The 26,026-nt window shown below is 58.5% G+C and overlaps 1 protein-coding gene across 2 annotated transcripts in view; it reads left to right on the forward strand.

Moving 5' to 3' along the window:
- The first annotated feature begins 290 nt into the window (after positions 1-290).
- C17H10orf90 (chromosome 17 C10orf90 homolog) overlaps positions 291-26,026 on the forward strand; it is a 123,572-nt gene continuing 97,836 nt past the window's right edge. Inside the window, exons 1-2 of one of the 2 annotated variants that reach the window (XM_054729193.1) lie at positions 291-403; positions 4,132-4,219. In XM_054729193.1, the coding sequence (XP_054585168.1) occupies positions 4,166-4,219 (54 nt within the window). In that variant the 5' untranslated portion in view covers positions 291-403; positions 4,132-4,165. Of the gene's footprint in view, positions 404-4,131; positions 4,220-26,026 lie in introns of those variants that run through there. The other variant, XM_054729194.1, reaches the window with a different exon arrangement.

A 26,026-nucleotide genomic window follows, 5' to 3' on the forward strand; every position in this document is an offset into this window, starting at 1 on the left:
AGGTCTCCCGGGTGATCACCGAGGTCATCAGGTCTCCCGGGTGATCACCGAGGTCGGCTACAGTAGAACACGAAGTATTTGCGACCAGGACGCCCCTTCCGCTGAGTGGGGATGATGGGATTGGCTCAGTGACACTCGCCCTATTGGGCTCCAGAGCAGATACGGAACCGGCCCCCGACGGGTTTAATAGCTCTTGTGACTTCCGGTGCCGCTCAGCCTGGGGCAGTTAAGCAGCTGCTTCCTGCGCAGAGGAGCTGTCTGCAGCCCCCAGGTCCCTGCCCTGCGCAGCCCAGCGCCCCGGGCTGGTCAGCGGCAGCGCCGGGGCTTCCAGGTGCCGGGGAATGAGCAGCAGCCACCATTTATTATGCACCTACTGTATGCAGGCCTCGTTCTAGGCACAGCAGTAAGTTAATAACTCTATTTGCTAAGTTCTATTGAGCACTGTTACGTGTGAAACACCTGACCTCATCCCTTTCATCCTTGAGAGAACCCTGAGGGATGGTTTATATTGACTCTCATTTTACAGACGGGGGTGGGAGGGGAGGTTGTGGGGGGCAGGGAACTAAATGTCCCAGTAACTGGGGGTCAGTGACGGAGAAGGCAGTGGACTCAGGCAGCCTGTTCCAGAGTGTAGGGCCCAGCCCCCCGATGACGCCTCCCCAGGTGGCAGGTGTAAGTGCCCACACAGTGGCCCCGCGCCCACCCCTGAGCTGGCGCCGTCGGATGCAAAGCCAGGTGCGCACTGTGCCGACGCCATGGCGCCTGCAGGCACCCGTTCAGCCGGTCACGGGGGCGCTCTCTGCCCACCTGGGCAACCATCCGTCGGCTGCCGGAGGAGGCTGAGCAGGGAGCAGCCGCAGGCCCGTCCTGTGGCCGTTACAGGAGGGAACATGCTTTGCAAGGGCTTTGAGGGGCGGGAGAGCCGCGTGAGAGGGGAGCTGAGAAGAGCCTTCGGGACGTGTCTGACCCGGACCGGATCGGAGGGCAGGGATTTCCAGATAAAGGGAGCGGCGATCAGAAGCCGCCGCCGGAAGGCCGGGTCTCGGTTTGCTTTTATGAAAATCACAGGCAAAATGAGAACGGTCCCTCGCTGGCCTCGAAGGTCACGTTCATCTCCGGAAGGCTGCGACTCTCCCGCACGAAGCCTCGTGGGCGCTGGGTAATGAGCCTGGACCGCACACCCAGGAATTCCACGGCAAATCCGGTTAATCGTATCGTAGCCAGAGTCGCCCCGGAAAGGCAGCTCTCATTGGTGGCCTGTGGGCTCTCGAACTGTCCCCTCCTGTGGGTTCCCCCCCTGAGCCCCTCACTCACTTACATCCCCTCACCCCGAAACCTGCCGGTCATGTCGGAAGGCGGGGCTGGACTGTGCGCCCCCAAATGTGCAGTTGGCTAACCTTTGCGGGGCGGTCAACATTGTTAGGGGATGACATTCTCAAAAATAAACTGCAATGGTTGGAAACGTAATAATATGTCTTATTAAAATGAAAGCAAGTTAAAAACATGTGAACGTGGGAATCACCCGCAGGCAGAGGAGGGACTTTCTTCTGCGGGAGGAGCCGCAGCTGGAGCAGCAGGTGCGGGCCATCGGGCAGCAGCGGGCGCAGAGCTTCCCCAGGTCGGCGGATCCTGGGGGCGGGGCAGCCAGGAGGGTTGCTCCTGTCTCAGGGCTCCCGGGACGGGGCTGTGGCCTCGGACTTTCAGGGGTGCTTCTCCCCAGCACTGGGGGTCCCGGCCAGCAGGAAAGCGTGGTTGCCAGGCCCGAGGGGTGACCCCGGAGCTCCCCTTCACCAACAAACTCCTCCCAGGCAAGAAGCTTAGAGGCTTTGAAGCTGCTTGGAGGCCCCCTGCACCCCACAGTGAGGACTCGGAAGAAGCCCCGGCTGAGAGAGGTCACGTCTGGGGCTGGCTGGGGCCCCCGGCTGCCTGGCTCCGGGTTGGAGGGTGAGAATGCGGGGGTCAGCTGTCGGCGGCATCGGCACTGAACCGGCAGAAGATGCGGCTGCTTGGTAACGCTAATTGGCGTTTCAATTAGCAGCCTGGGCGTGGCTGTAATTGCCTATCACACCGGTTGGTCTTGGCCTCGAAAGATCCATTGAATTATCTTTGTTTAAAACCTTCGGGGGATGCAAAGAAGTGTCTTTAAAGGAAGAGGACTAAGGAAAACCACAAGTTTGTGGCAAAAACCCCCACTTTCCTTCTGGCTGACAAATCTGTCAGGGGCTCTCTGTGGGGTGCGGGGCCTGCTGCCAAGAGGCAGCAGGAGGGCCCTGGGGTGCCCGGGCGCCTGGAGAAGCGTCCTGATGCCGTGGTCAGGGTATCGGGGTGTCAGGATGGGAGTTCACCCCATGGGGCCACCGGCCGGAGGGGCTCCAGCCAGGGCATGATCCAGGGTCCCCCTGCTTCCCGCCGCGGGCCAGGGCTCCCCCGGGCAGCAGCAGGGACATTCTGGGACGCGCAGTCCAACCCCCACCGACTTACTTCCTGTGTCCCCGCTGCCGGGGTTCCGTGCCGGCCCCGGGGTCTCCCTTTCCCGCCCAGCGGCCATCACCTCGGGGACCGGCTGCCCTCTGACTTCCTGGCAGTTTTGGGGCCCTGCTGCCTCTGCACCTCACCGCTGCCACCGGTCACACCAGGAGGCGGGGTTCCTCCTCCGTCTCTTCGTGCGGGAGAGCCACAGAGATGGGGGGCCTGCCCGCCCAGGTCACACAGGCCGCGTTTAAAGATGCCAAAAGCCTACCTCAGGGAAGACAATGAGATTAAGATCAGAGCGATATTAACATGGGAATAAGGTGCCAGAGAGCTTATAAGATGGAAGTCATAAAATCGATGACTTCTATAGGTGATGGGAAAAGCAGGCGGGGTGGAGGAGAAGGCGGGGCGGGTGACAAGGGAGGAGCGGAGGCGGGGTAGAGTGCAGCAGGAAATCCTATTGCAGGATTTTTCCTGCAACGGGAACGCTAGTGCAATTCTAATGGCCACCCCGCTAACGGCTTCACGGCGGGACCTCAGCTTCCTCACAGTATTCCCCCCGGCCCTGCCCGGTGTGGCTCAGTGGGTAGAGCGTCGGCCTGTGGACTGAAGTGTCCCGGGTTCGATTCCGGCCAAGGGCACGACGTTGGAGCAGGTGAGGGAGGCAACCCATGGAGGATGTTTCTCTGTCTCCCCGCTCCCTCCCACTCCCTCTGAAAATCAAAGGGAAATCACTCTCAGGTGAGGGTTCACAACAACAGAAGTGTCTCCCGCAGACACCCGGGCGGCTCCCTGAGCCCGGAAAGCCCGTGGGCAGGCCCAGTGCCGGGCGCATCGGATAAAGGAAAGCACCCTCCTTAGCGCAGGGATGCCCCGTCATGTTTGGGTTTTCTTGATACTAAAAAGGATTCACTGTTCACCTGGAACCAAGAGTGTTACGGAGACCCCTGGCCCCGCCCTGGTCACCCACCCTGGCCTGGTCTCCTCCCCCTCGGGGTTCCCTCTGGGGTCCCCCCAACAGGCTTCTCTGTGGGGTGCAGCCGCTGAGGCTCACTGGGCGGGTGCAGGGCTGAAGGTTGGCTCAAGGTGGCCATGTCTTAATCCCCGAACTCGTGGGAAGGTGCCTTCCCTGGCCAAAGGGACTTTGCAGACGGATTAAGTTAAGACTCGCCCTGGCGAGAGGCCCTAGTCACCCGGGCGAGCCCCTTCACAAAGGGTCCTCGTAAGAGGACAGGAGGGCGGGAAGGTCGGAGTAGAGACGCAGACATGAGGCGTGAGGGCAGAAGGAGAGGAGACGTCATGCGGCCACGGACCAGGACTGCAGGAGCCCTGGGGCAAGCGGGCCTGGTGGCCATGTCCTCCCCGGGTTGAGGAATCTCTCAGAGCCCGGCTGCGTGGCTCAGTGGTTGAGCATCGACCTATGAACCAGGAGGTCAGGGTTAGATTCCTGGTCAGCACACATGCCTGGGTTGCGGGCTCGATCCCCAGGAGGGGTCAGGCAGGAGGCAGCCGATTCACGATTCTCTCTCATCATTGAAATTTCTATCTCTCCCTCTCCCTTCCTCTCTGAAATCAATAAAAATGTATTTTTTTAAAAGAAAAGAAAATGAGCCGTACAGAGGCCCCCCTCACGTGCCATTTCGCTGTCTGTGGTTTCAGTTCCCCGCCGTCGGCCTCGGTCCGAGAAGGTGACATGGAAATTCTCCGTCTCATCATCGTGCCGTCCCACATCACCACGAGAAGCAGGGTGAGTACAGCTCAGTGCGATGTTTAGAGAGAGAACGAGAGACAGAGAGAGCGTATCCACATATTTTATTGCAGCGAATTGTTACACGTGTGCTATTGCTGTTAGTTGTTGTTGTTCGTCTCTCACTGTGCTCACCTTACACATTAAGCCTGGTCATAGGCATGTGTGCCTCGGCAAGAATGTAGTCTTTATCGGGTTTGGTACTACCCGAGGTTTTGGGCATCTGCTGGGGATCTTGGCACGAACGCCCCGTGGATAAAGGGGGGTGCTGTGATGTCTGAAGGAGACCCTTCCAGGCCCCCAGGATCTGGGGAATCCCGAGTGCGTCGGTGTCTGCTTACACAGGACCAGGTCTCGGGTCCACGCCGTCCGAGTGGACAGCACTGCTCTCCCCGGATTTCCAAACAGGGCGTGTGGGCAGCAGGCATGGAGGGTTGGGGAGACGGCGCTGGTGTGTTCATCCCAGTGAAATGTTAGCCATTCTGTCTCAGAAGCCCCCGGGGACCCCCTGCTTCTTCCCTCCCCTCCCCCTCCCTTCCCCCTTTCTTCCCCTCCCCTCCCCCTCCCTTCCCCTCCTCTCTTCCACTCCCTCTACCCACTCCTTCTCTTCCCTTCCCCTCCCCTCCCCTCCCCTCCCCAGTCCTCTCTCCTCTCTCCTCTTCGCTCTCTCTTCTCTCCCCTCCTCTCCTGGCCCCGAAGGCAAGGCAGCTGGCCCATCTTGTGCTGACCTGTTTCACATGGAGTGGGAGGGCCTGACATCAAAGCCCGTGCGTGGATTATTGGGGTGTTTTCCTGAATACCGTGAGCACCGTCCCGAAAAGGACGTCGGCGTTTCCTTTAAGACTATTCCTCAGCCTCACTGCATACACAATACAGCGTATTTGCGCTTCAAAATCATGTACCATTAAACTACCTCATTTGGCCCTGGCCTGTTCAGCTCAGTGGATAGAGCACCGGCCTGCGGACCAGAGGGTCCCGGGTTCGATCCCGGTCAAGGGCACATACCTTGGTTGCAGGCTCCTTGGGCCCTGGCCCTGGCCGGAGGCAACCCATGGGCATGTTTCTCTCCCATCGATGTCTCTCTGCCTCTCCCTCCCTTCCACTCTCCCTAAGAATCAATGGGAAAATAGCCTTCGGTGAGGGTTAACAAACAAACAAAAATACCTCGTTTGCAAAGTCTGTGCAAATCCAGGCTTGGTTTTTGCTTAATAACACGTTTACTTTTCCTGTTCCTGTTAACACGTGTTAAAAAGCTCCGTGAAGGAGGGCAGCGTGCGGGGCTATGGTGACCCTCATTAAACATTCCCCGAGAAGGTGATAATTATTGCAGTCACACTGTCAGCGCCAAGACGGTCACAAGACAAATACGGAGCGAAACCTCGGTCCCCCCGGCGTCGGCGTCTCCCTGCGAGACGGCTCTCTAATTAACGAGGCGCGCTGCTGGGTGAGGGGCGACGCGGGCCCTCGCCACGGCGTTGGTGTAAGCGCACTGGCACGCTGTGGGCCGGCCGTTCACGGTCACGCGGCGTCACTGTCTAACAGGGACCGGGACGCTCTTCGGAGCCGGCGGCTGGGAGCCTTGAGGCAGACGCCCGCCCGCCCGCGTGCTGGGAGCGTGCACCGGCAGGGGTGCGGGGCGCCGGCACGGCATCGCTGTGACTTGGCCTGGTGATGCCACACGGAACCTCCCCTTGCAGACTCTGTGGGAATTTCCTCCTCCTTCTCGGGAGGATATGGTTTCTGTAAACGCCGCAGAGGCTGCTGGTGAGAGGAAAGTCGCCGTCTCACCTCCCCTCGCGCAGCTCGCACGCCCTCCCGCCCCATCGAGGGGCGCTGGACGCATGGCAGGCGGCTCTGACCCCAAAGGCCCCAGGCCAGGACCCGCGACCTAATCTGCTGGGCTCCGTGCACCAGCGGGTGCTGGGCTCCTCGTTCAGACGCTGGGAATGTGGAGATGGCGGCAGTGGAGCGGTAGGCGAAGCCCGGGTCCTGGGCGCGAGGCAGGTGCGGGCTGCCTGGGGTGCCCCCCTGGGGTGCAGCCACCCCCTGGAGGCCAGCCCACTGCAGACCCAGTTTGGCTCTCTCCCCGTCCCCTGCCCCCGTCACCTTTCCACCCAGAACACTTCCACCTCAGCCGTGGGAAGCTAGGGGGATCGGGCCTAAGCTGGCAGTCAGACAGCCCTCTCGCAGTCCGGGGCTCTCGCAGTCCGGGACCCCTCGCTCCTTACTGCCCGCCTGCAGCACAGGCGGGAGAGGCTCCCGCCACCGCCGCTGCGCTTGCCAGCCGTGAGCCTGGCTTCTGGCTGAAAGGCGCTGCCCCTGTGGGGCGCACTGACCACCAGGGGGCAGCTCCTGCATTGAGCACCTGCCCCTGGTGGTCAGTGCGCATCATAGCGACTGGTGGTTCCACTGTTCGGTCGATTTACATATTAGGCTTTTATTATATAGGATTTTTATTGATTTCAGAGGGGAAGGAAGAAGGAGAGGGAGATAGAAACATCAATGATGACAGAGAATCATTGATTGGCTGCCTCCTGCATGGCGCACACTGGGGATGGAGCCACAACCTGGACATGTGCCCTGACTGGGAATCGAACCCTGACCTCCTGGTTCATAGGTCAACACTCAACCACTGAGTCACGCCGGCCGGGTGCTAGTAGAACATTGTAAATGACCTCTGTGGCCCACGTTGCCTTGTATTTCATGTCAGTTCAACAGCACGGCTAAAAATAGCCAGAGAGCAGGCCATTCTGCTGAGAGTCCCTACGGTCAGCTTCTGGGCCCAGGATCGGGGAGGGGAGGGGAGTGGATCCATAGGGGACACATCGACACAAGCACCTACTGTGTGCCAGGAACAATGCTAGAGGCTGAGAATGAAGCAGCAAAAACGGAGGCAGTGAGAGATGTCAGTGCTTTCGGGGGTGAGGGAGAGCAGGGATAGGAGGGAAGGAGGCAGAATAGACGGACCCTCAAAATTGGACGGGGACAGTGAGAGGAGCCAGGTTTGTGGATCGAGTGACCTGGTGGACAGCGAGGCCACTTCCCGAGACGAGAGAGGACGGACCCCACGTGGAAGCGGCGAGCTGGTCTGTGGGCTGGCGAGCACATGGGAACAGATGCAGGAAGCAGCGTGGCCCGGGAGCTGACTGGGGAGTGATCAGCACCCGCTGCACATCACTGCATTGTAAACCGTTCTGACATCAGTCATGTGACACACAGACGCTCTGTCCCCAAACTGGCCCGTTCCACGTTCCCATGGAAGAGACGCTTTCAATTCCAGGGCTTCATCGTCCGAAGACACCCCGAGGGAATGGTTGGCATAACGACAAAATGGTACCTATAACGTATTTACGATGATGTAATTACCCCTAACGACATCGCACCTACGTCAGCGGGAGGAGTCTGGAGGGCTTGGCTCTGTGCCGCTCCACGCGGGCCCGAATCCGGGACATGACGGCCCGAAATGCTGTGGGTGCTAATCGGCCCCTCGTTCTGCAGCAGCCCTAACGGCTCCCGAGGAAGGAACGCGCTAACGACGAGTCAAACTAACACAGATTCCAGTTAAACTGGGGAGCAGCGGAAGCCCAGCCGCAGCCGCTCCAGGCCGCGCCGCGGACGGTTTGACACGGCCTCGTCCCCGATCACCCTAGGGCCCGCTGCACAGGAAGTCGGGAGCAGCGAGACTGCTGGGGAGTCCTCGGTGATCCCCACACGGGGCTCCTTTTAGGTAGGAACTCCCCTTTAGCAGCGCATTTGTGGGGACTCTTAGTCCCACGGAAATAAAACTTTGGAAGCACACGCTCCTGGTTCAGAGGCCGATGCTCACCCATTGGGCCACGCCGGCGGGGTGAAAGCTAGCATTTGAAAGAAGAAAAAAAAATGTATGTTTTTATTGATTTCAGAGAGAGAGAGAGAGGGAGAGGAGAGGGAGAGAGAGAAACATCAATGATAGAAACACGGATCGGCTGGCGAAGGCTCCGCGGCGGGACGTGGCTGGTCCCAGAGGCAGCGAGGCGGGCGCTCAGGCGTTTAGGGCTTCCTCCCCGAAGGGGCATCACCTCCGCTCACACGCCATCGGCCAAAGCCAGTCCACGGGCATTTCAGGGGCAGCTCCGGGCAGTCCCCCACGCGCCCGGCTCCCACGTCCCATCAAGTTGCATGAAGACTGAGAGTCCCGCAGCTCTCTGAGTGACCGTTGTCCTGAGCCGCACACGCAGCCGCACACGGAGCCGCACGCACAGCCGCACACGGAGCCGCACATGCAGCCGCACACGCAGCCACACATGGAGCTGTCACCGTGTCCGTTTGTCTGGACGGTGACCTTGCCTCCACAGAGAGCAGGCTGAGGAGCGAGCTGCACCCCAGGAAGTGACCGAGCGGGGCCCACTGCTTCGCTGGCTCCCACGTCTGTGTCCTCCCGGGGCAGGGCCGCTTGTCCTCACCGCGGGGCATTTTGCCGTCGTTTCAGGAGAGCTATCTGGAGCCCGTTGCTTGTCTGGAGGGTGGCAGCTCTCAGTACGACACGGGGGCACCAGACCTGGGCCTAGGAGTCACCCCGGCCTATTTCCAACCTCCATGGCTCTCCTCCCTCTCAGTGCTCTCTTCCCCGGGCCGCCCGCCCCCAGCCATGCTCCCATCCGGGTGGCCTTGGCCTTCCATGGGGCCAATGGGAGCAGCGTGGGGTGGCGCAGTGCAGGGAACAGCAACCCCCACCAGAGGGCGCTGTAGCCCCGAGCGATGGGTACCCGGAGGCCACAGCCCCACCCGCTCTCCCCACAGAGAAAGGTGGTTCTCTGGAAGGTACACTCTGCTCTGGCTCAGACGTTGCCTGGGGAGGGTACATCACCGTGGCTGCCGCCCGAGCTGGAACCCCGCGCTCCGCCAGCACGTGGCAGTAGGAAGTAAACGATCCATTTAAGGTATCCCCTGCCCCCCCGCTCCCCCTCTACCGTCTAACAGTGACGGATGGGGATCGGGGGCCGCTTTTCCCCGAAGCCCAGAGCACCCAGTGGCTCCCCTTAGAACCCACCCACCAGGTGGTTCCAGCACTGGAGTGAGTGGTGCCGGGAAGGCCTGCACAGTGCCCGGCTGGCACGCCAAGCCCTGGGTGCCTGTGGGTTGGGGGTCAACGCCGAGTTCAGGGGTCAGCCGGCAGCCCCTCAACGAGCAGGCGAGCTGGCGCTGGGGGCGGGGAAGCCAAGCGTCCTTTATGTGCCAGCAGCTACCGGCATTTCCAGCGTCGATGGTCTTCATTTTTCCTATACAGACGTTATTGGTTTCAGAAAGGAAGGGAGAGGGAGAGAGAGAGGAACATCAGTGATGAGAGAGGGTCACGGATTGGCTGCGTCCTGTGCCTTCTGTGGGCTTGGACACATGTGTGAGGACATGTGTTCATCATGACATGTCACGCAGAGCAGTTTCACGGCCAACCCTGGGCGCTGCCTGCCCATCTTCCTTCCCACCCACCCCCCACCCCTAGGCAGCTGCTCTGTCTTCTGTCTCCATAGTTTTTAAGCCTCTGAATTTCTAACTATATTATGCATGACGTTGATTAAGAAAAATTCAGTGGTTTTCACCTAAAAAAACCAATACCTGGTTTCTTTTGAAAAACCAGACAATCTGGCAGCTCAGGCCACCACTGTGCCCAGCAGCACTGGGGGGAGCTGCCCAGCTGCGGGTCCTTCTAGAACCTTCCCTCTAAGTGCATCCCTGTCCCAGCCCCAGCCCTCAGCCCTCAGCTCCCTCATCTCCTCATGGGCGGTGAGTTCCTTACGGGCCTTGAGTGTGTGCCCTGCTAGGGAGTGAGTCACTGCGCACCCTGCTCACCCGTCGACCTGCCGGAGCCTGGGTGTGCGGGTGACCCCTTCGTCACAGGGACGGGCTCTCAGGTGCCAAAGCTGAGGTTGGTGCCAGTGGATCCCCCTCCTGGGGTCGCATCTGATACCCTCGCACGGCTTCGTGCTGACCCACCCTCTCGGAGAGCCCCCATGGTGGTTAGGGTGGGTCCACACGGATGGGGGGACCCCCTGGGAGGGGCTTAGCTCACAGGCAAGTGCACCTGGGATGGGGGTTGACCCCTCGGAACAGATGGCACACGGCACGGCGTTCTGCTTCGAGGCTGCTCCAGGGCAGAGCGCCAGGTGGGCCGGGAGGAGCCATCTGTCAGCGTTGTCGGCAGGAATGGTGAGACGTGTGTCTCCCGCCCCGGGGGTCCACACGGATGTTCGGGAAGCGCCACACGGATCTTTGATCTCTCGGCGTGTTGTTTAAAGGGCGATTGTCATCCCTGTAAGAGGAACAAGGACTCTCGGAGCCCTCGAGCGCGGCGGTCCTGGCAGCGGGCAGACAGGAGGGATGGCTGCTCCATGAGAGAGGTGTTGGCATCACGGGGCGCTGCGGCAGGAGCCGGCCGGCATCCGGGTCTCCACGGGAGAGGCAGCCGGCGAGGAGCCGGACCCAACCCTCTTCCTCTTAGAGCCCTGGTCAAGGGCGGTTCAGACGAGAGGCGGCTTTGCCGGCTTTCCTCAACGGCTCGCCCTCGCACAGGGGCTGGCATTTCATCTCAGGGCGTGTGAGAGCGGGAGCTGCTCTGGGGAAGAAACCTGAGGGCGGCGATGGGGGACCCCGCAGTCACGGGCGATGGGAACCCGCAGACACGGGCGATGGGAACCCGCAGCCACGGGCGATGGGAACCCGCTGTCACAGGGGATGGGAACCCGCAGACACGGGCGATGGGAACCCGCAGCCACGGGCGATGGGAACCCGCAGACACGGGGGATGGGAACCCGCAGACACGGGCACCAGCAGTTTCAGGGACAAGGCCCAGATTTGAGTGCCAGGCCCCTGGGTCCCCCACAGAGAGGCATCCCATCAATAACATAGAAGTACTAACAGGTGGTTTTTAAAAGCACAGCCAAAGGGTTTGCGAAGCTCCGCCTATTTCGAGTGCTCCTGCCTGTGACTCTAAGCGTGTCACCGGCTTACGGTTGGAGTTAGTGGCGGCCCGATCCACCTGGGCCATAGTTGAGCCCCTAAGCAAGCAAAGGTCCTTCCCCCTCTTTAATCCTCACCTGAGGATAATTATGACATTGCTTTTCAGAGAGCGTGGAAGGGAGGGAGTGGGGGGGGGGGGGAGAGAGTGAGAGAGAGAGAGAGAGAGAGAGGGGCATGGATGGGAGACACAGGGTCAACTGGCCACCCAAGGCTAAGTGGTTTGAACCCCCAGGTATTTAAATTGCAAAACACACTTATTTGCTTCCGGCGATTGTTTCAGCTTCACCTCCAGTGACATCAAGCGAGTTATTTAAGCCACTTCGAAACCAACTTTGTTTTCCTCAGTAAAGAGCGCGGTGGGCCCTGGCCGGTTTGGCTCAGTGGATAGAGCGTCGGCCTGAGCGGACTAAAGGGTCCCAGTTCGATTCCGGTCAGGGCACAGGCCTGGGTTGTGTGCTCGATCCTGTGTGGGTCGTGCAGGAGGCAGCCGATCCATGATTCTCTCTCATCGTGGATGTTTCTCTCTCTTTTTTTTTTTAAATTTCTTTATTGATTAAGGTGTCACATATTTGTCCTCATCCCCCCATTCCCATCCCACACCCCTCCCCACGGATGCCCCAACCCCTTGTTGACCTTAACCATTGGTTAGGCTCATATGCATGCACACAAGTCCTTTGGTTGATCTCTCCCCTCTCCCCCCCCCCTCCCCTACCCTCCCCCCGAGGCCCGATAGTCCGATCGATGCCTCCTTGTTTCTGGTTCTGTTCTTGTTCATCAGTCTATGTTGTTCATCATTTCCCCTAGATGAGCGAGATCATGTGTCACTAGAGATATGCTTATAAGAACTGAATGTGAGACGAGCAATAATAGTTATGCTGACAGGCAAATGAATCAGTCTGTAGTGAGTTTCTTTCTGGACCAACAGTTCTTTTGAGACCTAATTTCAATGTCTACCAGTTCCTTATGTGTACATGTTGGCACTGACCCCTCAGCTCTGGATGGTGGACAAATGGTGGTAATGCAGGTCCGACTCCCTCTGGTTTGGTCTCGGCCGGACTCAGGGGCACGGCTTCACCCGGACTCAGGGGCGTGTGGCCTCACCCAGACCCAGGGGGCGCGTGGCCTCACCCGGACCCGGGACCCAGCCTCACCCGGATCCAGGGGCACACGGCCTCACCCGGACCCGGGAACCAGCCTCACCCGGATCCAGGGGCACACGGCCTCACCCGGACCCGGGAACCAGCTTCACCCGGACCCAGGGGCGCATGGCCTCACCCGGACCCAGGGGCACGTGGCCTCTCCCAGACCCAGGGGCGCGTGGCCTCACCCGGACCCAGGTGCACGCGGCCTCACCCGGAACCGGTCATCGTGGATGTTTCTATCTCTCCCTCTCCCTTCCTCTCTGAAATCAAAAAAAATATATTTAAAAAAAGAGCGCGCAGTGGGCAGGGTTGCATTTTAATTCTCACCTTCATTTCCCGTGAAGGCCAAGGACAAGGGGGTCCCTTCCCAGGAGGGACACGCAGCTGAAGGGGCGGTGACTCACACGCCATAAGCCCGACGCGCTGCGGCCTCTCAGGAGAGAAGTTCGCGTACAAACCGAGACCCAGTGGGAAGGCGACGAGTCTGAAGCCACCCGAAACGATGAAACAAAAAAGCCGGCGTGCTGGGAGCTCCGGGGGCTGCTGAAGCAACCCCTCCCGCCCTCCCTCCCAGCTGACCCGAAGCGAATCCTTCTCTGAAGCCCTGGAGGGAGGGGTGGGGGAGGCACGGAGGGCGGTGCCCACGACAGGCTGTGGCCCAACGCGTTTCCACGCTCTTGCCTGCTGTGTCAACTGCAGGCCGAACTGCTTTTCTTTTTTTTTAAAATATACTTTTATTGATCTCAGAGAGGAAGGGAGAGGGAGAGATAGAAACATCCATGATGAGAGGGAATCATGGATCGGCTGCCTCCTGCACACCCCCCTATGGGGGATGGAGCCCACATCCCGGGCCTGTGCCCTGACCAGGAATGGAGCCGTGACCTCCTGGTTCATAAATTGATGCTCAATCCTTGAGCCACGCCGGCCGGGATGTTGTACTGTCTCCAGACAAAATTGGACGAGCGGGAATCCTTGGCTTGGGTGAGAGAAAACCCACTTTCATGGAATCCAAGTTCCTAAACCGGCCTCAGCGATGCACCAGGTAACCCATGGAGACTGGGTCCATCGGAGTAGACGTGCGTGCCTCCGCCTGGCAGGCTCACGCCTTTTCCCTTCACGTCTGTATTCTTTTCCCCAAAGAACAGCAATCCCGCAGGGTGAGCATGCGTGTGGCCAAGACAAGGGCCACGGGAGGGTCGGTCCCACAGCGCAGAGAGGGACTTCCCCAATTTTGGATGCAGAGGTGGTGATGATTGGCTAAGGCCATTGGGGAAAATGCATGTGATTTGCATGTGGGATTTTTTTAAGGTTGTTTAGCAGGAGTTTCAGGAAAATGTGTGTAATTAGCAGTTACAACAAGCGTAAGACACAATTATTTTTATGAAACATGCGTACAACGGAGTATCTTGTACTTCGCACGCGGCCGCCAGGGAGACTCGCTCTTGCCGGAATATGCCGGAGCGATTCGTGGAGAGCCCGTGAACCTGCACGCCAGCCTCGGGGAGTGCCTCCGCTCTAACCGACTTGGGGGATGAGGGAATGACCACTCAGGGTCAGTGACTGCTCCGTTGCAGAAGCTAGCCTGGTATCCTGAGACCTTTGTTGCCACACATATCACACTTCTAGAGAAACATCCTTTAGAACCATACAGGGAAGTTCTTTATTTTTATCAGCTTATTGCAACAATTGGCTGCAGGAGACTTTGAAACGCAGTAATGTATGTCTGTCTATCGTGTATCATCGACTTTATCTGGGTGTCTCCCGCCTCATAGTGAGAAAGCCCAGTGGGAATCCGAAGAAAGACCTAGATCTTTGGGAACGTGAATCCGCGGGGCCTGTTCCTAACGGAGGGGAAGCCCTCAGTGACGTGTGCCTGGCCCTGCTTTTCCTCATCCGTGATGAGTGGTCACCGTTCCTTACAATGGAGGACAAGTGTCCCCTAGGTGAGACGTGCGGGTAATGGCGTGTGTAACAGGGTGTCCCGGGGACCCAGGGCCAGTTTGGTTTCCCGAGAAGAAAGGCATCGCCATCTACGTCTCCTTCTGCCCGTTTCCCTCGAGACATCCCTAAGCGGGTAGAGCGGCATCTCCGCCCCCCAGCGTGGCTCAGTGGTTGAGCATCGACCTGTGAACCAGGAGGTCATGGTTCAATTCCCAGTCGGGGCACATGTCTGGGTTGCAAGCTCCATGCGTGCTGGAGGCAGCAATCAATGATTCTCTCTTACCCTTGACGTTTCTATCTATCTCTCCCTCTCCCTTCCTCTCTGAAATCAATAATAATAATAATAAATAATCCTTAACCATAAAAAAATAAAGAGAGAGGCATCTTCAAGTGGATGGCCTTGTGCCTGAAAGTGGGGTTCAATGTGGGGGGTCCCTGCGCCCATGCTCAGTATGAGCAGCGAGTCCTGGCAAGTAAGGGCCCCAGAGTGGGAAGGGCACACAAGGCCAGACGTGGGCATCAGATAGTGTCACCTGCCTCCCCGCCCGCCCCCCCCCCGCCCCCGGGCTGTGGCTGGGGATTTTCCTGCAAGGACAGCCCCTCTTGAAGGGGTTCCTGGCCTCGCTGGGCTCAGTTCCCCTTCAGTGCTCTCAGCTCAGGAGCCCGGAACGCTTAGGGTCTGGGTGCACCGAGGGCTGTTCAACGCCTGGTCCCCAGACACCCGCCTGGTACCCGGCATGGCGTCCGCTAATATGTGACCCCATCTCGGCTCATCCTGTTCCTTTGCCCGGAAGCCCCGTGTGTTCACACCCGGACTCTGATGCCGCGGCTCTACCCCATGTTGGATGCCTCACTGCCCCGCCCCCCCCGTGCCTTCGAGGTCAGGCATGTGTGCGCCCTCACTGGAAGGCAACATCCGCGAGCAGCTCTGAGCACCCGCTGTTCGCCAGAGGCCTCCAGACGCCGAGCTGCCCGGGGGAATGGGGCCCATCGCTCCCAGCAAGCTCTCGCTGCGTGTGCTTTTCCAGATCGGAAACGCGTGAGAACAAAGGTGACCCGTGCGAACATCACAAACCTGGGAGCAGATCCCGAAACCGGGAAACCGGGCGGCGGGCACCTGTCTGTCACCCCATCCTCACTGTGTGCAAACTAGGGTGCGAAGACTTGTGTTCACTGAGACACGTTGGTAAACATGTCGGTACATGCCTGTGTACACAGATGGATGTGCATTACTGCATACCATGTTTAACTTGCTCTTTAAGCTTAAAACTTAGATGTCTTTTCCTGTCTGCACAATAGGCCCAGCTATTTTATCCTTCCCTTTACTGTGTCTTGAATAATAACTGGAAAAATCATAAATGCGTGGAGTAAAGCATTAAAATACATTTATTCATTCCTGTGATAAATATTCATGGAGTGTCGTCAGTGTGGCAAGGCGCTGGCCTTGGTGCTGGAGATAAGGAGGGCGCAGAAGTCCTTGGCGTTCTAGAGGGAGAAGCAGTAAGCCGAGGGTGAAATGTGAGCACGTCGGCGGAGAACCATGTGGGGTGAGTGGGCGAGGCCGCATGGAGGGGGGTCCGTCTTCGCAGTGGGGCCGGGGAGGACCCTCCCTCCGAGGAGGGTGCGTTTGAGCAGAGACACGGAGGAAGCTGGGAGGTGAGAGGACAGGCCAGGAAGAGGGTCCTGGGCACCCAGGGGCGCAGGCAGGTGACCGGCAGCCAGCTCTTAGAGCCTTTGTGTGCGGCATTGGCTGCATCCCACCGTGTGAACACGCCCACCACCGCCCACGTGGAGCCACCAACGTGATGCCACTGAGTGTGGACTTGGGAAGGCACACTCACACTCGTTATCATCTTCAGCGAGCCGATCCGTGGGTGTGTGCAGGCTGCACACAGCCCCGCGGCGGGAGGGGTCCCTGGGAGGGCCCGGGGCAGCCACAGACCATGTGTCTGGAGTGGAGTGAGCGAGGCAGCGGGAAGGAGATGCACTTAGAGAGGCAGGTGGCCTGGCTGGTGTGGCCCAGTGGATAGAGTGTCGGCCGAGGACTGAAGGGTCCCCTGTTGGATTCTGGTCAAAGCCACATACCTCAGTTGCAGGCTTGATCCCTGGCCCTGGTTGGGCATGTGTGGGAGGCAACCAATTGATGTGTCTCTCTCACATCGATGCTTCTCTCTCTCCCCCTCCCACTCTCTCTAAAAATCAATGGAAAAATATCCGGGCTCGGGGGAGGAGCTGAGTGATGTGCTGAGTGACGAGATGGGGTTGGGGAGGAAGAGAAGAGGCGAGAAGGACCCCAAGGCCTTGGGCTCCGCCCCCAGAGAAGGAGCTTCACCCTTCCCTGGGGCTGTGGGCATCGCAGGAGGAACAGACTCAGGAGTTCGGGGCGAGGCGTTCTGAGCTGGAGATGCAGCGGGAGAGGTGACAGGCAGCGGAGATGCGTGTCTGAGGCCCAGGCAGAGGTCGGGACTGTCACTGTGTATGTGGGCATCGTGGGCATACAATGGATGCTCTTACCTGGGGAGAGAATAGACACGGAGATCCTGAGGACTGAGCGCCCCCAGGGATCAGGGGGACCAGCAGCGGAGCCTGGACAGGAGCAGGAGCAGGAGCAGGAGCAGGAGTGAGGAAGGAGGAGAGAGAGCGGGTGGCAGGCAGGTGGGGACGCGCCCTGAGGAGGGCGGGTCAGGCGAGATAGGACGGAGACTGGCCGTGGGGTTTAGCCCAGAGGTCCCTGGTGACCTTGGAGAGAGCCCGGCAGTGACTGGAGTGAACATGCAGACAGCCGGAGGTGGGCACTGCGGGCGGCTGCCCGCTCTCTCGGCCGGGAGTTTTGTTGCAAATGCGGCAGGGGACCGAGCGGTGGCCACAGAGGTTGAGGGTCAAGAGAGAGTTTGATGACGTGCATTGTTTTATTATCACCGCACAACATAGACCAACGTGGAGCAAGGCATAATGTCTAAATCTGAGGGCTTTCCTAGGACTCAACGCCAAACCAAATGATGAGTTACGTAAGAACAGAATTTGAATCCCAGTAACGTCCCATCGCAATAGCGGTGTCAGAGGTGACGCTGTGAAACTGAATCATTGACCTCGGGTTTCCCGGGAGGAAGGTGGATGTTTAAGTTTGGTTGTTTGTTGTCGAACTGATCTTTTCAACTTTTCCTTTGAGTCTAATGGGGCCCTCTCTCACCCATGCCCTCCCCACTGAGACCGGCAATTAGAGCGGGTTTGACCCCTGAACCGGGCTCGGTCCTGGTTAACTTAGCCAGCCCCGGTCTAATCAGCAGTAAGAGCATCCCAGGAGGCCATATCTGGCCCCCTTTCGGCCTTCCTCTCTCACCTGCTGTGCGCGCAGCCGCCCTGGGTCCTGCTGAGCCTGGCGCTGGGTGTCACTGCCTGCTGTGCTCAGAAGGCTCAGCGGCCCCACTCCCCCTCCTCCACCCAAATCAAGCCCTCACGTCTCGGTGGGCATTCACGCTGCCACCCTCTCTGGTCCCCATCGGGTCCTTCCATGGAAGGACCGGCATCTGAGAAAGTGCCCAGACAGTGCCCGCCTGGGTTTCCAAACCTGTACTCCTCCCGCGAGGCCCTGCCCACACCTGAGGTTCCAGTGGCCTGGACTGACTTCTGGCCCCAGGAAGACGTGGGGTGTCCTCCAGGATCTCGGTGTCCGCTGTTTCTTCTCTCCACACAGAGCATCCTTGGACCCTGGGGTCTCCAAGACCATACCCTGCTCTCCTTTCTGTAGCTGCTCCCCTGAAGGTTGTTCCCTGCCCACCCCCCCAGCTATCTGAGCAGTTGTGTCCTCTCTCCTCTGGGCACCCCTGGGCCTTGCCCATACCCTGCCCACAGCTCCGAGTGCGTTAGTAGCAGTGCGTGGCATTCATCTGGCATTCATGGAGCACGCCTGCGTGCCTGGCCCTGGGCTCACACTCCCATACACTATGTCACTGACCTTCAGTGTCTAAAGAAGGTGATTTTTAAAATCCTGATTTGGCTTTCAGTGGAGAAAGTCCTGGGTAGGAGCTCTGACCACCAGGCTGTACCATTAACTATTGGCTGATAGACTTTGGATGGATGGATGGATGGATGGATGGATGGATGGATGGTTGGATGGTTGGATGGATGGATGGATGGATGGATGGAGGGATGAGTGGATGGATGGATGAATGGGTGGATGGATGGATGGATGGATGGATGAATGGATGAGTGGATGGAGGGAGGGATGGATGGATGAAAGGATGAGTGGATGGAGGGAGGGATAGATGGAGGGATGGATGGATGGAGGAATGGATGGAGGGATGGATGGAGGGAGGGCTGGATGGATGGAGGGATGGATGGATGGATGAATGGATGAGTGGATGGAGGGATGGATGGGTGGAGGGATGAATTGTACAAAGGGTACCTGACAGGGAAATGGGGGTGTTTCATAAAAAGCATTCTTCCTAGGAAACAAGGAAAGACGTGCCTCCTGATGGAAGGAGCCGCCGGGTGCAGTTGGGGCGAGGCTGTGTTGCTGTGTAGGTGAAGTAACACAGAGAGCTGGGGGCTGGGCTTTGAGATGCACAGAGCGTGTGGGACACCCTTGCCCACTGGCACGGATCACCGGGTAACCCTCTCACCCAGACACCCTGCAGAGTAAGAAGCTGGTCACCAGGCATTTCTCGGCCTCTCCGATGCGGCCTTCACTGTGGAAGAATCAGCACCTGACAGTGAATCTCTAAAAAGGCTTCTTAAAAGCCAGCATTGCTCCGGAGGGAAGGGGGCGCTTGTTGTGCCGGCGGAAAGATAAATGCCGTCTGCACCCTCACTGTTTCATCTCCAGACCAGAGTCATCAAACACTTAGATATTCAAAGCCTCAAATTAGCTTCCAGATAACGGTGAAATGCAGCCGTCCTTCACCCTGATAAGGAGAGCGGTGGGTGAGTTTAAGTTAATGCCCAGGGTACCTGCTCGGAATACAGGAGGGAGCTCTGCCCCCTGAGGCCTGGCTGAGCCGCGCCGCCTCCCCCTGCACCGGGAAGGGTGCGCGGCCTTGAACAAGGCGGCCACAGCAGCTGAGCCCAGTGCCCACCACCCGCCTGTGCGGCCGCCGGCCGGTTGCAGCCCCTTGTGGAGTCACCCACCACGCGGGCGCTGCTGGTCACACCCCTCACAGTGCGCCATCCCGAGTCAGCTTTTCACAAGCAGGAAACTGAGGCACAGGGCGCGTGAGGGGCTGTTTTGACACCTCAGTCCTTGGGGGTTTTTGGAGGGCACATTGACATTGTGCGTTAGAGTGAAGACAGGCTGGACTTTGCCCTGGACAGCATCGCCCAGTGGTTAGAGCATCAGCCCCGTCCACCGAAGGGTCACAGTTTCGATTCCCAGTCAAGGGTACAAACCTGGGTTGCAGGTTCGATCCCGGGCCCCAGTTGGGGTACATGCGGGAGGCAGCCAGTCGATGTGACTCTCTCACATCGATGCTTCTCTTTCCCGGTCTCAGCATCCCCGTCGCCTCCCAGCAGGTGGGGTGGTGGGCATGGGAAAGAGCCCCCCGGCCCCCAGTTACTGACAATGCAAGTGCCCAGGATGCCCAGCGGCGGGGCTCTGAGCTCCGTCACCAGTTTGCACGGAGGCCACGCCTCCCATGTGTGGCTCTGGGCCAGGAAGGCGGGTGCCCCGGGCACCGAGGCAGGCCCTCTGCGGGGAGACACAGGCCCGGCTCCCAGCCGGCGGTGGCTGAGGGCCCCCTGCGGGCTTCGTCACCCTTCCTCGGGCTGCACCCCGCCGGGGACGGCTCCTTTCTCCTGTCAGTCATCACCGGCTCAATGTCACCTGGAGGTCGTCCCGGCGATGCGGATGGACACAGGTTACTCCTGCTTTGTCAGCTGTCCAGCTGCTGTCGGAGGGACGCTGGTCGCCACCAGTGACCCCAGGCCGTTTGGAAGTGAATGTCTCCTTAATGTTTTGAAGAATAATAAATCTATGTTTTATTCCCAGCATCTTCCTACTCGCCCTTGAACGTGTAGAGCTGGAAAGGTTAATTTAGCCAAAATGCAAAGAAAATGAAGCCAAGTCTTCCGTTCAGAAGCGGCGGTGGCGCTGCAAGGAGGATTAGAAGAGGACTTAGGAAACCAGTCTTCTTGCTCTTAGAGAGGAGAGGAAACGGCCGGGTGCTGGCTGCAGAGTCAGAGGGGGAAGCCGGGGTCCGGAAGGCTTGTGCTCTGCCCTCCCTGCCCTGAGGAGTGTGGCAGGACTGCAAGGAAGAGGGATGGTCAGGCCCCTAAAGAGCCTGGGGCCCGGCCGGCGTGGCTCAGGGGTTGAGCATCGACCTAGGAACCAGGAGGTCACGGTTTGATTCCCGGTCAGGGCACAGGCCCGGGTGGTGGGCTCCATACGCAGTAGGGGGTGTGCCGGAGGCAGCTGACCAATGACTCTCTCTCATCGTTGATGTTTCTATCTCTCTGCCTTTCCCTTCCTCTCTGAAATCAATAAAAATATATTATATAAATAAAGAGCCCTGGGTATCCTAGAGCAGAGGTGGGCGGAGCCCGGTGCCAGGCGGGGCCCAGCCAAGAGGCCAGCCTGGCCCCACCCTGGGCAGTGCGGGCACCACGGGGGTAGGAGCCCGGGTGAGGGTGAGGGTGGGGTGGGGGTGACCCAGTCCCACAGAGGCACCTGCAGCCCTGAAGCCCCAGGCAAGAGCCTCCTCCGAAACCTCCCGGTCCCTGAAAGGTAGAGTTGCCCATGAGCAGGGCGCCCTGTGCCTTTGTCTGTGCAGCCTGACTGCCCGCGGCAGGCGGATGGAGCGGTCCGCGGAGAAGGCTGCTCGCCGCACAAGGAGCCCTTTGAGCTGAGGCTGATCCCCAGGAGAGTTTTCCCAGCAGCGGGTGGGGCGGCGGGGACCCGGCTGCAGGCCGGAGAGCCATGCCCAGGGGACAGACAGACAGGCCTTTGTGTGGAGCGGTGGCAGTCAGGGTGGCTGCCGCCTCTGGTGTTGGGGGTGGGGATCTGAGTTGCCTAATCCTGGGATGAATTTCCGGCTTGTGCCTTTCTGAAGTGTTAGATAAAGGTTCTTATCTCTCCTTTCCCCCTAATTGAATAATTATGGCATCGGCGCTGTTTTCATTATTGTAACTCAATTCACGCTTCTGCAGACTCACAACAACGTCCCATTTTAATAGACTCGCGTGGTGCCCTGAGCAGAGAGCGCCTGTCTGTGGGGAAGCGCCGGGCCCGCCGAGGACGGTGGGAAAGCTGACCCTCCTGTGACCTGGGGAAGCGCGGCGGGCACTTCGAGGCCGGGGTACCAGGCCCGGGAACAGCTGTGGGAGCCCCTGGCCTGTCCTGGGGTTTGCCTCTCCGCTGGCTGGCCTTCTGCCGGCCTCGCTTCGTCTGAATAATGGCTTTTTCCATTGTTTGTGGCAGATTTTTCTTCATCTTTCTAATCTGTATTATAAGAGAGCAGAAATGTAATTTCCCCGTTAGCTCGCATTTTATGTGAAAAATGGCTCCTTTGAATCAGACAAAGGGAGGGCATCTTTCAAAGGGTAATGACCCCTCTTCCGTCAAATGGCAGCTCCCTCGTTTCCTGGGGAGAGGAGGGCACAGTCCACGTCTCCGGAGCCGGTTTTCCGTGGGGTCTCGCCCCCGACGAAGGACACGTCTAACAAACAGCCTGTGGGCGGGACGACTCGGACCCTCGGGCCTTGAGAATGGCCATCACCAATAAAGGAACATGTGTCCGCGAGAATGTGGTGAAAGCCATTCAAATTTTCCCAAACGGGGGGAAGAGAGACTGAGTCAACCAGCCATGAGAGATGGGTGGGCCCTGGCCTGAGGCAGCCACGGTGGGCAGCCACGACAGGGCCCTGTCCGTGGGATGACCAGGGAAGCTGGGCTGCGGAGGGAGCAGGAACCATAGACCCCGGGAGAGAGAGATGCTGCCCTCACCAGGCTGCGTGTCCTGACTGCATTGAGGATCCAAGGAACGCGTTTCCACTCTTCCCGTAACTCCCACGACACCTGCTCTTATGAATAGACGTCCATACCTGGCAGTGAGCAGCCGCTCTGGCCAGCAGGCACTCGACAAGGCCCGGCCCCTCGCCCACCTCTTTCTCAGCACCGCAGCTGCTCCGGGCAGCCCGCCTCCCTTGCTCTGCCGCCTCCTCTTCTTCCTTCCGTGCGTGCCAGCTGCCCATGGGTGGCTTCTGGAAGGGGTCATCAGGGACACACTGCCAGTTTTCTTCGGAGAAGAAGCCCAAGTCTGCCGGAAGCCAGTCCCAGCACGTCATAATTGCAAGAGTTTCACCGAAAGGTTGATGGAACTTAGGGACTCAACAAGGGCTGAGTCACATATGTCGCCTGTTGGGAATGGCTGAAGGCATTTCCCCAAACCTGAAAGGGACGCATAAATTGATTGCTTGCTGCCAGACAGCTCAGGGCATCTTAATCTACATGTTATTGCCTCCTGTTGGCCAAATACCTGAACAGCCAAAGGCAGTTCCCCAATCTGACAATGGATTCTGTACCAAACCCTACCCTTTGAAGTGTATGTCTCCATCTTGCCTTAGGACAATTTGTGTTAATAAAAAGCAAGGGGTCCTGAGACCAGGAGAACTTGGTTTCTTTAGCCAGGTTCCTCTGACTGCCCCCCTCACCCCCCCCCCCCCGCCCCAATGCCTTTCAATATTACGTTTCGTCTCTGGACTCTTATTTAATTTACACACAGCCCCTTCTCCAGGTTTTCTGAACCCTTCTAGATGCTGGATCGAGACGACCGGTGTTACAAGTCCCCAGGACGGGAATTTCCAAGGCTCTGCCTGCTCATGCCTTGGTTAAAATGCATATAATTTTCCACTTAAAGGGAGCTTTATAGTAAAGGCCAATATGGCCCACATTTGCAAGATCATCCTGATTTCAAATATTCTGTTCCACTTTCAGCGGATCGGTTCTTATGTGTATTTCAGTGCAACGTTTTCCTTCCTGCTTCTGCCGTGGAGAGAGTAAGTGGGGGCCCAGCAGCTAAGGCCCCCAGGGAGCTCACGGCCCTTTGGAAGGTTAACAAGGGCCGTGTGTTAGGATTGCTGGGGTGGCAAGTGACAGAAACCCAGTGGACAACTCGAGGAGCCACTGGCTCCAGGAGCCGAGGGTGGATCCGAGAAGCCAGCTGCCAGCAGGAACAACTGGATTCCCTGTCCGGATGCATCCTCTGCCCAGGCCACCAAAGCCACCCGAAGACGTCACCGCCGCCTGCCAGATGGCTGAGCTTGAGTGGGACCTCTGCCCCTCACCAATCATCTGTGGTCAGCGGGGTCATGTGATTGAAGGCGCTCTCCTGTGAGAGATGAGCTGTGTGTCCCCTGGAACCTGCTTAAGAAAACATTGCAAGAACGTGCACTTGGAGCGACCTTTGTAAGTAATCGATATTCCCACGAGCGGTTTGGGAGTCACTGTAGCAAATCCGTCCACACCAGTTTATTTTAAAAAAATAAAAAAAATTCCAGGTCCTTTTGTGTGTTTCCGGCGTGACCCAAACTCTAACACTCTTGCCGTGCCCGGGGCTTGCCGGGAAGACGGCTGCGTGTGGGGAGCGGCCGGGCACCCCGCGTGCAGCCCTGTCTCGTCTGCGGTGCTTTATGAGGCTGCGGCGGCCCTGCTTTATGTAGACGTAGCTCCCGCCGCCGAGGTTGTCTGTTTTTCTAATTTAACGCGTGTGGATGTTCGTGTAATCCGGGAGGGCAGGGGAAAGAGCAGCCGCGAGATGGATGAGAGCCGGCTTCCCGCGACGGAGAGGAGCAGGCTCTGCTCTGTGAGCTGGGCTCCTTCCACAGAGTGACTTGATTGATAGGACGGAGGCAGGACGAGACAAGATAAAATAAAAACGGGGCTTAAACCTATTCATCAGATTAAAGATCTCGGTGGAGTCACCCCGTGAACACAGTTGACTGAGACATAAGGAAGCGTCGAAATGCCCCTGCCCCCCAGTAGACAGGCAGGCGAGATGGGGAGACGACGAGGCAACGAGGGGGGAATGAGCGAGAGCAACAGATGCTCGGAGTGATGGCGCCAGGCTCTCCCCTTTGCTCCGAGTCGGTACACACAGGGGCTCTGGATCCCCCCCCCCACCCCCCGGGGTCATGGCTGGGCTCAGGTCTGGGCATAGAGAGACGTGGAACGATGCCAGTGCTGGGAGGTGCCCGCCTGCCCTCCGCAGTGGTGCAGGGCCACCCTCCCAGACAGGGGGCTCCAGGCCACTTGCCATCACTCACCCCCACCGGTAAGGACTCTTTAGGGTGCTCAGCTACGAGCCCAGTTTTCATCCTTGAGCTGTGACTCTGAGCTGTTGTCCTGATACCGTGCACCCAGCACTTGAGTTCTGCACAGATGTGGGCAAAGATGATGTGGAAATAAGGACGAAGCAGAGCTGCCATCTTCTCGTCCAGCACCCCCCTGGAGCACAGTGTCTGAGCAAGCGCCCAGGCCAGCCTTGGAGACCAGGTCCCGGAGACTCCGACTCCAAGAGCCTCGAGGGCAGGGACTCCTTATAAAAAAAATATATAAGTTTTTATTGACTTTAGAGAGAGGGAGGGAAAGAGAGCGAGAGAGAAAGAGAGAAAGATCAATGCATCAACATCGCTTGGCTGCCTCCTGCACGTCCCCCACCACCCAGGCCTGTGCCCTGACCAGGAATTGAACCAGGGACCTCTTGGTGCATGGGTCAGTGCTCAACCACTGAGCCACACTGGCCAGGCAGAGACTACTTTTTATTTATTTAGTTTATTATTATTTAAAAATATGTATATATTTTTATTGATTTCAGAGAGGAAGGGAGAGGGAGCTAGAGATAGAAACATGAGAGAGAGAATCATGGATCAGCTGCCTCCTGCACGCCCTCCACTGGGGATCAAGTTTGTAACCCGAGCATGTGCCCTTGACTGGAATCGAACCTGGGACCCTCCAGTCCACAGGCCAATGCTCTATCCACTGAGCCAAACCAGCTAGGGCGGGACTACTTTTTAAAAATTATTTTTAATTGTGATAAAATACCCACAACAGAACATTTGCCATCATAACCGTGTTTAAGTATGATTCCGTGACGTTAGGTATATCCACATTTTTGTACAACCATCACCCCCATCGGTCTCCAGAGCTCTTTGATCTTACAAAACACAAACCCTGTGTCCATTAAACACCAGCTCCCCATCTCCCCGCTCCCCTCCCCTTCCAGTCCCTTCCAGTCCCTGAAAGCCACCACCCCACTTCCTGTCTTTCTGGACGGACTGTGTCTGGCACCTGGTACAAGTGGGCTCACACAGACTTCCCTCTTGTGTCTGACTTACTTCGCTCAGCCCAGTGTCCTCGGGATGCGTCCTCGCTGTCGCCTGTGTCCGGAGGTCCTTCCTTTTGGTGGCTTGGTACTGTCCCCTCATCGGACAGACCGCATTTGTTCACGACCCTGAAGGGTGCTTGGGCTGCTGCCCCCTGCTGGCTGCTGTGGGTAATGCTGCTATGACATGGTGTGCCAGATCCATCCTCTTCAGAACCCCAGGAGTGGGAGGGCGGGGTCCTGTGGCAATTTCACGCCCAGTTTCTTGAGGATCCGCCATGGTGCTCTCCACACGGGCTGCCCCGCAGTGCCCCCCGCCAGCAGGATGCAGCGGGGCTGTGTCTCCCCTCACTCTGCTCCTGCGCCCGGAACTGCTCCTGCCGCGGGGGTGCTCAGAGGGTGTCCCCGGAGTGAACCCC

This window comes from Eptesicus fuscus, chromosome 17 (assembly GCF_027574615.1).
Source record: "Eptesicus fuscus isolate TK198812 chromosome 17, DD_ASM_mEF_20220401, whole genome shotgun sequence".
Lineage (NCBI taxonomy): Eukaryota > Metazoa > Chordata > Mammalia > Chiroptera > Vespertilionidae > Eptesicus > Eptesicus fuscus.